We start from the raw sequence: 15,166 nt of genomic DNA on the forward strand, positions 1-15,166 counted from the left end.
AGTTTTTTTTTTTTACAGCGTTGTAAATTAGTTAAATTAGCCTCCCCGCATAGAGCGGTACCTAAATTTCCTACTTGACGGACACACCTGTCTTTTGAGCTGCTTAAGTCAACAGGGAGCTAGGCTATTAAATGGTCGGGAGCTCAATCCAACCCGGTGTCATAAATTAAGTTAAATTAGCCTCCCCGTATAGAGCAGTACCTAAATTTCCTACTTGATGGACGCACCTGTCTTTCGGGCTGCTTAAGTCAACAGGGAGCTAGGCTATTAAATGGTTGAGGGCTCAATCCAACCTGGTGTCGTAAATTAAGTTAAATTAGCCTCCCCGCATAAAACAGTACCTAAATTTCCTGCTTGACAGATACAACTTTCTTTCGGGCTGCTTAGGTCAACAGTGAGCTAGGCTATTAAATGGTCGGGAGCTCAATCCGACCCGGTGTCGTAAATTAAGAGTTAAATTAGCCTCCCCGCATAAAGTGGTACCTAAATTTCCTACTTCACAGACACAACTGTCTTTGGGGCTGCTTAGGTCAACAGCGAGCTAGGCCATTAAATGGTTGGGAGCTCAATCCGTAAATTAGTTAAATTAGCCTCCCCACATAAAGCGGTACCTAAAAGCGGGATAGATGTTTCTTTGGGGGACAGGTGTGCGAGGAGTGTGGCCTCTCCCTCCCTGACGTTTCTGCGCTGCCAGTTTCACTTGGTGCCCTTATTTTGTTGCTGCAAGACACTGAGATTTCTCCCGGTTGTGTTGGCTTCGCAGCTGGGCTTTGCTGACCTGAACCTGGCGGAGTTTGCCGGCTCCGGGTTCACCGTCCGTTGCTGCTTGCTGGAGGGATACGACACCAAGAACACCCGGCAGGACAACTCCATCCTGAAGGTAAGGGCAGTTGTTGTTGTTGTTGTTGTTGTTGTTATTATTATTTACGTGTACATAACAACATAGCTCACATGCACATCAGGTCCAAGTGCCTCAGATATTAGCAGTATTATTAGATTATTATCTATATATATAAATGAGTGATGGCATCACGGCGACGCACAAAACAACAAAACTACAGGCCCCCCAACCTCGAAATTTGACAGCACAACCCATCATCCACGCCTCTAGGTTGATACAACAAAAAGAAAAGAAAAATAAAGTCCTAATTAGAGAGAGAGGAATAATTGTTTTTATCCAATTGCTGCCAGTTAGAAGGCTAAGCTCCTCCTAGCAACCCACTCAGCCCAGGGACAGGCAGACTTAGGCCTCACTTAGGTCTCTTCCACAGATTATCAAATTTGCACTGGATTATATGGCAGTGTAGACTCAAGGCCCTTCCACACAGCTATATAACCCATTTATAATGGACTTAATGTCAGGGAAAAACCTTTACCCTTTACCATAACTACCACCAATTCCTCAATACTTTACTTCCCATACCACCAGACTTCGCCACAGCAACACGTGGCTGGGCACAGCTAGTAATATTATATTATTGTTATTTATTATTATTATTTATTGCATGTAGATAATAACAGAGCGCACACCCACATGAGGTCCAAGTGCCTGGGCTTCGTCTCTGAATCTCAGTCTCTTCCCAAGGGCCTCGGGTATTAGAGATATTACTAGATTATTATTATTCTGTTATATATTATTATTATTGTTTGTGGCATGTATGTAACCACACAGCGCACATGCACATTAGGTCCAAGTGTCTAGGGTTCATGTCTGAATACTCTTCCCAAGGGCCTCGGATACTAGAGATTTCATTACATACAATTATTGTATATTACAGTAGAGTCTCACTTATCCAAAGTTCTGGATTATCCAACACATTTTTGTAGTCAATGTTTTCAATACATCATGATATTTTGGTGCTAAATTTGTAAATACAGTAATTACTACATAGCATTACTGCGTATTGAACTACTTCTTCTGTCAAATTTGTTGTATAACATGATGTTTTGGTGCTTCATTTGTAAAATCATAACCTAATTTGGTGTTTAATAGGCTTTTCCTTAATCTTTCCTTATTATCCAACACATTCGCTTATCTAACGTTCTGCTGGCCCGTTTACGTTGGATAAGCGAGACTCTATGGTATATGGATGCAGATATACAGGTACATGGATCTATATGTACAGTAGAGTCTCACTTATCCAAGCTAAAAGGGCCGGCAAAATGTTGGATAAGCGAATATCTTGGATAATAAGGAGGGATTAAGGAAAAGCCTATTAAACATCAAATTAGGTTATGATTTTACAAATTAAGCACCAAAACATCATGTTTTACAACAAATTTGACAGAAAAAGTAGTTCAATACGCAGTAATGTTATGTTATAATTACTGTATTTACGAATTTAGCACCAAAATATCACGATGTATTGAAAACATTGACTTCAAAAATGGCTTGGATAATCCAGAAACTTCAATAAGTGAGGCTTGGATAAGTGAGACTCTACTGTATATAGGATTTGCAAGGATCTGCAAACATATGAGGGGAAAATTCATATAGTGTATAAGATTAATGTAGATATAGATAGATAGATATAAGTACATAGGGATTGCAAATGCTTAATTTGTAAAATCATAACCTAATTTGATGTTTCATAGGCTTTTCCTTAATCCCTCCTTATTATCCAACATATTCGCCGGCCCGTTTATGTTGGATAAGTGAGACTCTACTGTATTGTTATTTTATTTACATGTACATAACAACACAGCTCCACAGCGGAGCCCCCGGTGGCGCAGTGGGTTAAACCACTGAGCTGCTGGACTTGCTGACCCAAAGGTGGGTGGTTCGGATGTGGGGAGTGGGGTGAGCTCCTGCTGATAGCCCCAGCTTCTGCCAACCTAGCAGTTCAGAAATAAGCAAATGTGAGTAGATCAATAGGTACTGCTCCTGCTCGCAGGAAGGTAATATTGGTCCGCCATGCAGTCATGCCTGTGGCCACATGACCTAGTATGAGATTGGTGTTCTCGTGTTCTCTCCTGTATATTGCAACGTATAACCCGACCTTTCCGTCTTCCCCAGGTGACCATCGGCATGTCCCTGCTGTCGGGAGACCCCTGCTTCAAAACGTGAGTGGGTCGCTTGGAAATCAAGGGAGGGGGGCTTTTGCGGCGCCATTGCGTAGGGAGCAGTAACCATCCCGTACGAACCGTAGCAAGTGTCATACTTGAATTGGCTTACGTGTTTGTCCCTCCCAGGCCTCCGTCCACGGCCAAGTCCATCGCCGTCCCCGGGCAGGACTCCACGCTCCAGCTGACCTGCAAAGGCGAAGGGACCTCCGCCGGCAGCGCCCCCGTCCCCGCCGGCGCCTCGTCCGCCGTGGGATCCGTGCGCCAGAGCAAGGCCCGGCCCTCCGTCCTCGGATCAGGTATGACAGGCAGGTGGGCAGGCGGGGGTCCCATGACAATGGCACAGCTCCTGCTAACCTCTCGACGGGCAAAAGCAACACCTGCCTGCCTCGAGCTCTCTCTCGGAAACTAGGCCTCGCTTCTCTCCGCAGGGCTGCCGGAGGAGCCGGACCAGAACCTGTCCAGCCCGGAGGAGGTCTTCCACTCGGGACACTCGCGCAACTCCAGCTACGCCAGCCAGCAGTCCAAGATCTCTGGTAACGGCTCGTCGCAAGAACCCAAAGTACACCGTGCAAATTGCAGACCTCGAGTTGTTTTGGACTCCAACTCCCACCATTCCTGACAGCCTCAGGCCCTTTCCTTTTCCCCCTCAGCCGCTTAAGCGGCTGAGGGGGGAAAGGAAGGGGCCTGAGGCTGTCAGGAATGGTGGGAGTTGGAGTCCAAAACAACTCGAGGTCCGCAATTTGCCCATGCCTGGTCTAAACAACCCGAGGTCTAAAATGGAGTCTGTCGTCTGAGCAGTCTCAGCACGAGGTCTAAAATGGAGTCTGTCGTCTGAGCAGTCTCAGCCCGAGGTTTAAAATGGAGTCTGTTGTCTGAGCAGTCTCAGCACAAAGTCTAAAATGGAGTCTGTCGTCTGAGCAGTCTAAGTCCAGATTACTAGAAGAGGCTCGAAGAAGGTTGTAATTTCCGACACGCTCCTCTTCCCGCCTGCAGGCTACAGCACCGAGCACTCGCGCTCCTCCAGCACCTCGGATCTGACGCACCGGCGCAACACGTCGACCAGCAGCAGCGCCTCGGGCGGCCTGGGCACGGCGGTGGAGGGACCCGAGGGCGAGCGCGAGCCCCGTCCGGAGAAGCCCCCGCGCCCGCCCCGGCCCCCGCTCCTCGTAGAGAGGCCCTCCAGGTCAGGAAAAGGGTTTCGCTACTTTGGGGAGGGGGTGTAGTTTTTATACGGGGGGAAATAGCCATATTAATAATAATAATAATAATAATAATAATAATAATAATAATAATAATAATAATAATAATATAATTTTAGCTTCTTATATAAGTACACTAGCTGTGCCTGGCCACGCGTTGCTGTGGCAAAGTGGTGGTGGTATTGGTTAAAAATTGTTGTGTAATTTTTATTTGACGTTATTTGTATTTCTTAATTAATTTTATTGTAAGTTATCTTTTTATTTATTATATGTTATTATTTTCTTGTATAATTTTTAGTTATTTTTTGTTATTACAGTATTTTATTGTATTAATTTTTTAGTGTTTTTAATTTTTTTTTAGTGTTTTTTATTATTTTTTATTGGGTTGCTAGGAGACCAGTTGGAGGAGCTTAGCCTTCTAACTGGCAACAATTGGATAAAAGCAATTATTGCTCTCTCTCTCTCATTAGGGCTTTATTTTTCTTTTCTTTTTGTTGTATCAACCTAGAGCCGTGGATGATGGGTTGTGTTGTCAAATTTCAAGGTTGGGGGGCCTGTAGTTTTGTTGTTTTGTCCGCTGCCCTGATGCCATCACTCTTTTATATATATATATAGATTAGAGGGAAAGGAATAATTGTTTTTATCCAATTGCTGCCAGTTACAGCCCTAATCTCTGCCCAGTTGGTCTCCTAGCAACCAACTCAGCCGAGGGGACAGGCAGACTTAGGCCTCTCTTAGTCCTCTTCCACAGATTATCTAATTTGTTTTTATCCAATTGCTGCCGCTCCATGCAGTCATCCCACATGACCTTGGAGGTGTCTACGGACAACGCCGGCTCTTCGGCTTAGAAATGGAGATGAGCACCGACCCACAGAGTCAGGGGAAAACCTTGACCCTTGACCTTGACTACCACCAGTTCCTCAATACTTTATTTCCCAGACCACCAGACTTCGCCACAGCAATGCGTGGCCGGGCACAGCTAGTAATATACATAATACTAATAATGATCTCCCTGCTTCTGCGGCGCGTGCCTTCGTCCTGTCCATCCTCTGCGTTTCCCGCCAGGCGGAAGAAGGACTCGGTGGAGAGCCACCCCACCTGGGTGGACGACACCCGGATCGACGCGGGCGACATCGTGGAGAAGATCATGCAGAGCCAGGACTTCACGGACGTCAGCAACACCGAAGGTCAGGCCGCCACCGGGCTCCGCTCTGCCTCAGTTTCCTCCGCGTGGGTCCCGGGGATTTCGCGGTCCTGCCTTGCTCATGCCTCGCTTTGCTTGTGTTTCCCGCCACAGATAGCAACCTGAGGCTGTTTGTGAGCCGAGACGGCAGGACGACCCTCAGCGGGATTCAGCTCGCAAACAGGTACGGTCCCCCCCCAACGCACGGGCCAAGATATTGCGCTGCTGAGGTTTGTCTCTGGACTGTGAGGGACAACGATACGCCAACGCACAAAAACATACATAAACAATACAGTTGGTTTACTCACAAACTTCATGTACTCAACCTATAGGTAGTTTCCATATCAGTCCAGTTATAGATAGAATTTGAAGTAGTTTCTCTGTTCAGGAAACACGGGGAACCAACAGTCCATAGCAGGGGTCCTCAAACTTTTAAAGCAGAGAGCCAGTCAGACTGTTGAGGGGCCAAATTATCATTTGAAAAAAAACGAACAAATTCCTATGCACACTGCATATGCCTTATTTGTAGTACAAAAACCCTAAACAACGACCCAAAACAACGAAAGAAAAATACAATATTTAAAAATAAAAACAATTGTAACCAACTCAAACCGAACAGGATTTCAATGGGAAGTGTGGGCCTGCTTCTGGCCAATGAGATAGTCAAGTTAATTAGGATTATTGTTGTGTGCCTTCAAGTAATTTCAGATTTTGGGCGAGCCTAAGTCAAAAATTTATTTATTCATTATTTATTTATTTACTACATTTATATCCTGTCCTTCTCACCCTGAAGGGGACTCAGAGCGGCTTACAATTTATATGTATATACAATATATTTTATTATTAGCAAAGAACAATATTAGCATTATATATTACTATATTGAATTATACCACTGTACTGTAGTATTATTAGTAATATTACATGTAATATATAATATATAATTAATATTATTATATGATATTATTATTAGCATTACATTGTATTACATCATAATATTACTATCAATACTATATGTATTATATTATTAAATCTGATATAAAAATATTATATTATAAAACTGAGGGCAGGGGCCAGGTAAATGACCTTGGAGGGCCGCATCTGGCCCCTGGGCCTTAGTTTGGGGACCCCTGGTCCATAGTCTAATCCAGGCCTGGGCCAACTTTGGCCGCCCTCCAGGTGTTTTGGACTCCAACTCCCACAATTCCTAGCAGCAGGCTTGTGGTATTAATGCGCTGTCTTGTCTGTCTCTCTTTTTCTCCATCCCTAACCCCCAAAAAGCTTTCTGACGTTTGATTTCAGGCCAGGTCAGTCCCCTTCAATCTCTTCTTTTGGTGTCTCGTTGCTCCATTCCGGCCCCTCGCATGCCGGTCCCTGCCTGCGCGCAATCACGTTATTTCCTTCTCTCTCTTCTTCTTCTTCTTCTCCCGCACAGAGTCTCATCTGGAGTTTACGAGCCAGTGGTCATCGAAACCCACTAAAATGTGAACGGCGGGGCGGAAACAGATGACGGGCGGATGCCGTCCGTTCCCGGGGCCTCTCCTGCCCTCCTTTCGTTCCTCCCTTCTTCCCTCTCAACTCACCCTCTGAGCCTTTTCTTCACGCAACATTCCAGGCAGGACTTCCTTCCCTCACTCCGACGAGCAACACTCCGGACTTCGGCACTTTCGGCTTGGAGAGGCTCGGAGGCGGAGCCGGGACGTCGGGACACCTCTCGTCGAACAACCGTCTCCGACGCGGGCGGAGAAACGTCCGCCTGCCGTTCCGGTTTCGCCTGGCCCTCTGTGCTGTTGGGTTAGACCACTGTGAACACTCCCCTTCCTCCACTGTTTTGAAGAACTGTTGCCAATGGAAACAGAGCCGCTGGGTGTGATAGTAGCCCACCTGGCTCTGGGCTTTCACCACTTCGGGCTGCAAAAGAACCGCACTTTGGATTGCACTTCGCCGTGACGTGGACGGAGCACCCTGTCAACTTGGGCCCTTCCTCCAGGTGTTTTGGACTTCAACTCCCACAATTCCTGGCCTCAGATTCATCAGCATGAGAGCTGATCTCAAGAACTCGATTCTACTCGGGAGACTCCAAGAAAACATCACTTAATTTAATCTCGGGCCCGACCAAGACCCATGAAGTCATCCCTTGGACACCTGGGTCTGGAAGACAAGATACATAAGAGCTGATCCAGGAACTTGGTTCTCTGGCAATGTTGTCTGCTCGGGAAACTCCAAGAAAACATCACTTAGTTTAACCTCGGGCCCGACCAAGAACCCATGAAGTCATCCATCGGACACCTGGGTCTGGAAGACAAGATTCATGAGCATGAGAGCTGATCCAGGAACTTGGTTCTATGACAGTGTCTGCTCTGGAGACTCCGAGAAAAATCACTTAATTTAATCTCGGGCCCGACCAAGAACCCATGAAGTCATCCCTCGGACACCTGGGTCTGGAAGACAAGATTCATGAGCATGAGAGCTGATCCAGGAACTTGGTTCTATGACAGTGTCTGCTCTGGAGACTCCGAGAAAAATCACTTAATTTAATCTCGGGCCCGACCAAGAACCCATGAAGTCATCCCTCGGACACCTGGGTCTGGAAGACAAGATTCATGAGCATGAGAGCTGATCCAGGAACTTGGTTCTATGACAGTGTCTGCTCTGGAGACTCCGAGAAAAATCAGTTTAACCTCGGGCCCGACCAAGAACCCATGAAGTCATCCCTCGGACACCTGGGTCTGGAAGACAAGATTCATGAGCATGAGAGCTGATCCAGGAACTTGGTTCTATGACAGTGTCTGCTCTGGAGACTCCGAGAAAAATCACTTAATTTAATCTCGGGCCCGACCAAGAACCCATGAAGTCATCCCTTGGACACCTGGGTCTGGAAGACAAGATTCATGAGCATGAGAGCTGATCCAGGAACTTGGTTCTATGACAGTGTCTGCTCTGGAGACTCCGAGAAAAATCACTTAATTTAATCTCGGGCCCGACCAAGAACCCATGAAGTCATCCCTTGGACACCTGGGTCTGGAAGACAAGATTCATGAGCATGAGAGCTGATCCAGGAACTTGGTTCTATGACAGTGTCTGCTCTGGAGACTCCGAGAAAAATCACTTAATTTAATCTCGGGCCCGACCAAGAACCCATGAAGTCATCCCTTGGACACCTGGGCACACTCGGGGGCCCCGCCGGGTGTTTTGTCCCTCCGGCCCCTTCCTTGTCCCCTCGGCCTCTTTTACAGAACTGAAAGGCTTAGCCATCCCATCTTCTTCGTTCTGCCCGTCTTGTCGAGGGATGTGCTTCGGACTGTGCGCAATCTCCTTTCTTAATGTCGCTCCCTTCACTGTCACGGTTTTGTGGATCGCACACCCAGCCGTTCACTCGCACCCGGGGCTCACCACTGGCCGCCTTCACAAGAGCTTGTGGGAAAGCGTGTAGCGTGTTGCACTCCTTCTTGTACACAGGACGGCGCTGAGCCTTCCGCACGCAGCAACATCGGACGGGAGTCTCGGGTCCGTCCTCACCCCTTTGCGTCCCTCTTCACGCTGGGCGTTGGGCACTCCAGGGGACGACGTGGAGGACAAAGGGCCCACGTTTGTATCCCCACCGACATTGCTGCCTCCTGGAACGAGCTTCACCTGAAATAACAGATGTTGAGGACCCTGCGGTTGTGCTCAGGCCGATCTCCCAGCCGTTGTCGTTCTTGTCGTTCTGTTGTCAGGACAATAGGGCGGAGGGGGTGCACAGCCCTCCAGGTGTTTGGACTTCAAGTCTGTTGGACTTGCCGTCAATCAGTTGGGGCTTTGGGGAGTCTGAGTTCCAAACGCCGGGAGGGCCCCACGTTGGGCGCCACTAAGAGAGAGGCCCTCTCGGCGTTTGGGCTTCCACGGGAGGCTTCCCTCGTACAACAGCCCAGATTTCTCCATGCGCTGTTGGAGTCTCCGCATGGAGCGTGACTTTACGTGGGAGGCCGAGACACAACACGGGCCTCTATTTCATATTCTCCAGCATCCGTCGGATGAATGGCTAGTGTCCTCCGTTGCGCGTCCAGACCAAACAAAGGGGAGAAGTCGGCTTTGAGATCCCGCTCTTTTCTCGTTCTTTTCTCAACCACTGTGGTTCCACCTGGAAACCTTCGCTTTTGTGCTTGAAATGTCTCGAATCCCGTTTAACCTCCCAGCGGGCTGGGGTTTTGCGTTGTTTTTAACGTCCTTGTTCCACCGCTGTCGTGGTTTCCTCGGCCCAAGGAAGCCTTTCTCTTGTGCTTTTGAGCCCGGGATTGGTTTCGCCAGCGACCGATTCCGCGATCGGAAACGCGCATCTCTTGATCGTGGACAAAGCTTTTGCCGGGGCCAAAAGCTTGAGTCTGAGTCGAGGGGAAAGAAGGAGCAGAGCTGGACTCGCCTCCCTCGCAATCCCGTGCCAAACCAGAGCCTGGGAACGGATCACGTCCGACCAAATTGTTTTGTTGTTGTTGTTGTTGTTGTTGATTTCTCGAAGGTTTGGGGATGTATCACCAACCTCCTCTGGCGCGACTCAGCTTGGGAGCGGTGGCATTGAAGTGGAAGAGGGAGCTTGTTCCGCATGTGAACAGCTCCGAGTCCCTTCGCGGAGATAAAGTTTTATTGTTATTATTAACTCCATTCAAACAGGCAAAAATTCCTTTCCCGCGTCGCCATTATAGTGCTATGATTCCATAATTAACCATCTGCGGCATCCCGGCGTTTTGTTGTTCATTGCTCGATAATTCAGAATACTCCTAATTTTCCAATGCCGAGATTCCGTAGGACGTTGATGTGAAACCGTATCGCTATAAATGCCGCGCGGAAAGCCGAAACTCCCTCTTCAATGTTTGCCCGAAGAATATATAGATTTCCTTTCTGGGTTATTTGCATTGATTTGCGGATGGTTAAGACTCCGAATGATTGCGTTACGTGTTGTCGAAGGCCATAATCAGTGGTCTGCTGTGTGTCTTCCAGGCTGCGTGGCCAGTGTGTTCTCGCAGCAAAGCACAGAGCAGGCATGAGCCGACTTTGGCCCTCCCGCCAGGGTGTTTTGGACTTCGACTCCCACAATTCCTGGCCTGAGGCCCTTTCCGTGAGAAGTCCTCTCGATCCAGGTGTCAAGGCGATGACATCATGGGTTCTTGGTCGGACCTGAGCTTAAATTAATAAAATTAAAGGAAGGGGCCTGAGGCCAGGAATTGTGGGAGTTGGAGTCCAAAACGCCCGGAGAGAGGACCAAAGCTTGCCCATAAATTTAAATAAATAGATAAATAAATTTAAATGGCGGGAGTGCCAGCCGGTCTGAGCACAAGTGTTGAGCCGCCGGGAGGCTCGCCGTTCCCGCTGCCCGTTTCCCGAGCCAGGCGGAGATCCCGTGTCCCGTGTCCGCCCGCATTGTACACGCCTCCCTTCCGGGCGAAGGGGGGAACCGAGGGAGAGCGGATCTCTCTCTCTCGCTTGATCTCAGGAGCTGCCCGGTTGCAGCGTCGGTGGGCTGGCCGTGCCCTCTCCCTCCGAAGGGGCTTCTTGTGGGCGGCCGGGCGGGCGGGGTTATCGCAAAAGAAGGCAAAAAAAATCACGGTAAACGTTTTGGTGAACGCACACGTATGAAACCTAGGGAATCTTTTTTTTCCCCATGCTCAAAGATGTTCAGTCGCGACACGTGTGACGCATTCCAGTACGATAATTGCACGGTAATTGCGGACTTTGAAACCGTAGGACGCAGAACGCCTTCTCCTGCTGGGTTGGGTGATATAAATATCAGTCGTCCATGTTTACTAAGTTCAATAGTCCATAAAGGCAAGACACATGGAATCCAGGAAATCGAGATCATGGGCATAAATCAATTAGCATGAAAACAGTAGCTTTTCCAAGGCAAAGGTCTTCCAGGAACCTGGGCAAACACAGGAGACAAGATTCATGAGTGTGAGAGCTGATCCAGGAACTCGAATCGAGAATCTATGGCAACGTTGTCTACTCTGGAGACTCTAGGAAAACATCACTTAATTTAAACTCGGGCCCGACCAAGAACCCATGAAGTTATCCCTTGGACACCTGGATCTAGAAGACAAGATTCATGAGCGTAAGAGCTGATCCAGGAACTTGGTTCTATGGCAATGTCTGCCCTGGAGACTCCGAGAAAACATCAGTTTAAATTCGGGCCCGACCAAGAACCCATGACGGCATCCCTTGGACACCTGGGTCTGGAAGACAAGATTCATAAGAGCTGATCCAGGAACTTGGTTCTATGGCAATGTCTGCTCTGGAGACTCCGAGAAAACATCAATTTAAATTCGGGCCCGACCAAGAACCCACTGTCAGAGTAATTCGCAGCGTAGCAGCAGTTGTATGTTGTCAATGGAGCGCAGAACGAAGAGACGTCAGAAACAATGTTAAAAATATATACAAAGCTTTACTATACAAGACAAAACGGACTTGCAGACGAACACAGGCTTGGCTTTCACTCTAGACAGACACAAACTCAGAACAGAGCAAGATCTCAACTGACACAATCAGTAATGTACAAACACACTTGAGTGTGGACACTCCCAAGGTTCCAGCCACTCATCAAGGTCAACACAGCTTCTCAGTCATTAACTCTTTACAGACTATAGCATACTTTGGATGATGCAACCTGTATGCAACACATGCCAGACACAAATTTCATTTAAACACTACCAATACGCAAATCCCACATTAACATTGACGTCATTCCTTGGACACCTGGATCTAGAAGACAAGATTCATAAGAGCTGATCCAGGAACTTGGTTCTATGGCAATGTCTGCTCTGGAGACTCTGAGAAAACATCAATTTAAATTCGGGCCCGACCAAGAACCCATGAAGTTGTCCCTTGGACACCTGGATCTAGAAGACAAGATTCATGAGCATAAGAGCTGATCCAGGAACTTGGTTCTATGGCAATGTCTGCTCTGGAGACTCCGAGAAAATATCAATTTAAATTCGGGCCTGACCAAGAACCCATGAAGTCATCCCTTGGACACCTGGGTCTGGAAGTCTTCTCTTTCAAGGACTCCTCACAGAGTCTTTCTGACCGTCAAATTAATCTCGCCTCCACTCCATGCTAACATCGCAGGTAAACTCCTCATCCGAAGGCCGATTCCTGCGAGAAACGGAATCCCAAACATCCTCCGTAACTGTTGGCCCTTCTCTCTGACCTAAGGCCTGCAATTCATTCTCGTCACACTCAGATTCGGTGAAAAAACCGCACGAGCGACACATACGTGTGTGGAAATAAACTTGATTTTTGTATGTTTTTGTATGTGTGCGTTGACCAAAACGTTTGACCACGAGGCGGGCCGATCTGCAGCGGTCGCCCGCATTTCCTTGGACTCGCCTTGCCTCTTTCGCTTCGATAAATGATGTTTGCTAGTGTTTATTTTGCTCTCGAAGGCCCATATTTTTGAGCGGGTTCCGATGAAAGAGAGAAAGAAAGAGATAAATCACATTTATTTTCTTGGGAGGAGAGGGGAAAAAATTTTAAAAATTTATCGAGATTCAGGCGACGAGAAGCCGCGCTCAGTTTATTATATTCAGATACTTGTATATCGAGATGATGATGATGATGATGATGATGACGGTTATTTTTGGAAAGGGAGACGTAAATGAATAAATACGGGACTATGCAAACTTCCGAAATCGCTTGAAGGGAGAGAGAGAAATAGTTTTAACACTTTCTAATCTTTTTTCGGGGGGGAAATGGGGGTCTTGATAAAAAAGCAGATTATAAATAAACGCCCTTGCGGTTAAAAGAAAGCCTAGAAGGGCATTTTAGTTTGACTGCTGGGTTTTTGATTATTGTTATCCTTCCTTTGAACGGTTTGTGAGGCTCCTCCGGAGTTTCTGTTCTTCTAACCACTTCCGCCCGGTGTTTTGGACTCTGACTCCCACCATCCCCAACGGCCTCGGGACCTTTCCTTTCATGGCATTGATTTGAGATCGGGCCCTGCCAAGAACCCATAACCCTTCTTGCGGAGTCTTTCGGTCAGGAATGCTGGGAGTCGGAGTCCCAAACGCCGGGAGGGAGGGGGAGGGAGGGAGGGAGGGGGGGTGGAGTGGCCGGTCGGTCCCTGTCCTGACGGGATGCCGAGCCGCCTTTTGACTCGACCGATGATCCGTGTTTGTCCACTGTAGAGAAGCCACAAATATAAAGAGGAAAATCACTATGATGATGATGATGATGATGATGATGATGATGTCAAATGTCGTTACCGTTATTTTTTGATGGGGAGAAATAAATAAATACATAAATAAAGGTGGTTTTTTGTCTTTCTTTTTGGTGCATCACACCTGTGACACCCGTCCGGCCTGGTTTGTGTGCGTGCGGTTTCCTTTCTTGATCTTGCGTAACAAAGGCGCTGCCTGCCGACTCCCCAAAGCAGAGCGTCCAGAAACATAGGAAAGCAGGGTACTTATAGTTGACGCCGTAGAGGGCCACTTCACCCAGCGACAGTGTGGAGGGTCACTTCACCCAGCGACAGCCAGCCCAGCGGCACCATGGAGGGCCAATTCACCCAGTGACTCCACTGAGGGCCACTTCACCCAGCGACAGTGTGGAGGGTCACTTCACCCAGCGACAGCCAGCCCAGCGGCACCATGGAGGGCCAATTCACCCAGTGACTCCACTGAGGGCCACTTCACCCAGCGACAGGCAGCCCAGCGATACCATGGAGGGCCACTTCACCCAGTGACTCAGTGGAGGGCCGCTTCACCCAGCGACAGTGTGGAGGGCCACTTCACCCAGCGACTCAGTGGAGGGCCACTTTGTAGCGGAAACCAGACTTCCCCTCTTCTCGGCTTGTGTGTCTGTGCGGACGCAGTGGAAGTAGGAGACAGACAACTGGAGGTTTTTTCCAAAGAAAGCAGTTTACTAAAAGTTTCCTGCAGCTGCAGAGGTTCATCCCACGCACAACTAGATGCTGAAAAGGGAGAACCCCGCAGACAGGGTCGAGTGTCTATTTATACAATTCAGTGGGTTCAGTTTACGACCGCCCACATATCAAACCATTGGTGCATATTTGTGGTGCAGTATTACATTTCATTACTTTCGTTTCTCTCAAAACACATGATTTCAGGGAAACCATGTGTTAACCCATCGGCTGTGTTCCTGGCCTGCTCGTACCTCCTTATATGGCCATTTCCTCCTACCCCTTCATTCCTGCCTTAACTTCACCCAGCGACAGCCAGCCCAGTGACACCATAGAGGGCCACTTCACCCAGTGACTCAGTGGAGGGCCACTTCACCCGCGACAGCCCACGCAGGTGACGCAACGGAGGGCCACTTCACCCGGCGGCAGCCAGCCCAGTGACGTGGCGGAGGGCCCCTTCGCCCTGTATTCTGTATTTGCCAGGCCAACAGACATTATTTATTATTATTTATTTGCATCCTTTCTGTCTCGCCCGAAGGGACTCGGGGCGCCTTACACAACTGGCAGAATTCGATGCCAATGCACAACAGTAAAAAAGAATAAAACATAAGCAGTTAAATCCAGATTAAAAATAATACAAAATGCTTGAGCCATCCATCCACACAACCTTGCACATAAACCTTGGTCCAGACCGAGTGACCGGACACACGAGCCTCAGCTTGGCAGGGCGGAGGAGTCTAGGGTCACAATGTGCTGCTACGCGCATGCGTGGAAGCCTGCGAGCGCGTCTTTATTTTAAGGAGTCTATGGCCCAAGCCTGGCCGCTGTGCGCA

The 15,166-nt window shown here is 48.3% G+C and overlaps 1 protein-coding gene across 4 annotated transcripts in view; it reads left to right on the plus strand.

The window, feature by feature from the left end:
• The window catches only part of eeig1 (estrogen-induced osteoclastogenesis regulator 1), a 28,823-nt gene extending 15,103 nt beyond the window's left edge, over positions 1–13,720 (plus strand). For 3 of the 4 annotated variants that reach the window (XM_062960173.1, XM_062960175.1, XM_062960176.1), the window contains exons 5-13: positions 764–880; positions 3,017–3,063; positions 3,193–3,362; positions 3,495–3,599; positions 4,060–4,249; positions 5,331–5,452; positions 5,563–5,632; positions 6,728–6,753; positions 6,882–13,720. In XM_062960173.1, the coding sequence (XP_062816243.1) occupies positions 764–880; positions 3,017–3,063; positions 3,193–3,362; positions 3,495–3,599; positions 4,060–4,249; positions 5,331–5,452; positions 5,563–5,632; positions 6,728–6,753; positions 6,882–6,934 (900 nt within the window). In that variant the 3' untranslated portion in view covers positions 6,935–13,720. The remainder of the gene's footprint in view (positions 1–763; positions 881–3,016; positions 3,064–3,192; positions 3,363–3,494; positions 3,600–4,059; positions 4,250–5,330; positions 5,453–5,562; positions 5,633–6,727; positions 6,754–6,881) is intronic. The other variant, XM_062960177.1, reaches the window with a different exon arrangement.
• The last annotated feature ends 1,446 nt before the right edge of the window (positions 13,721–15,166 follow it).

This window comes from Anolis carolinensis, unplaced genomic scaffold (genome assembly GCF_035594765.1).
Source record: "Anolis carolinensis isolate JA03-04 unplaced genomic scaffold, rAnoCar3.1.pri scaffold_7, whole genome shotgun sequence".
NCBI lineage: Eukaryota > Metazoa > Chordata > Lepidosauria > Squamata > Dactyloidae > Anolis > Anolis carolinensis.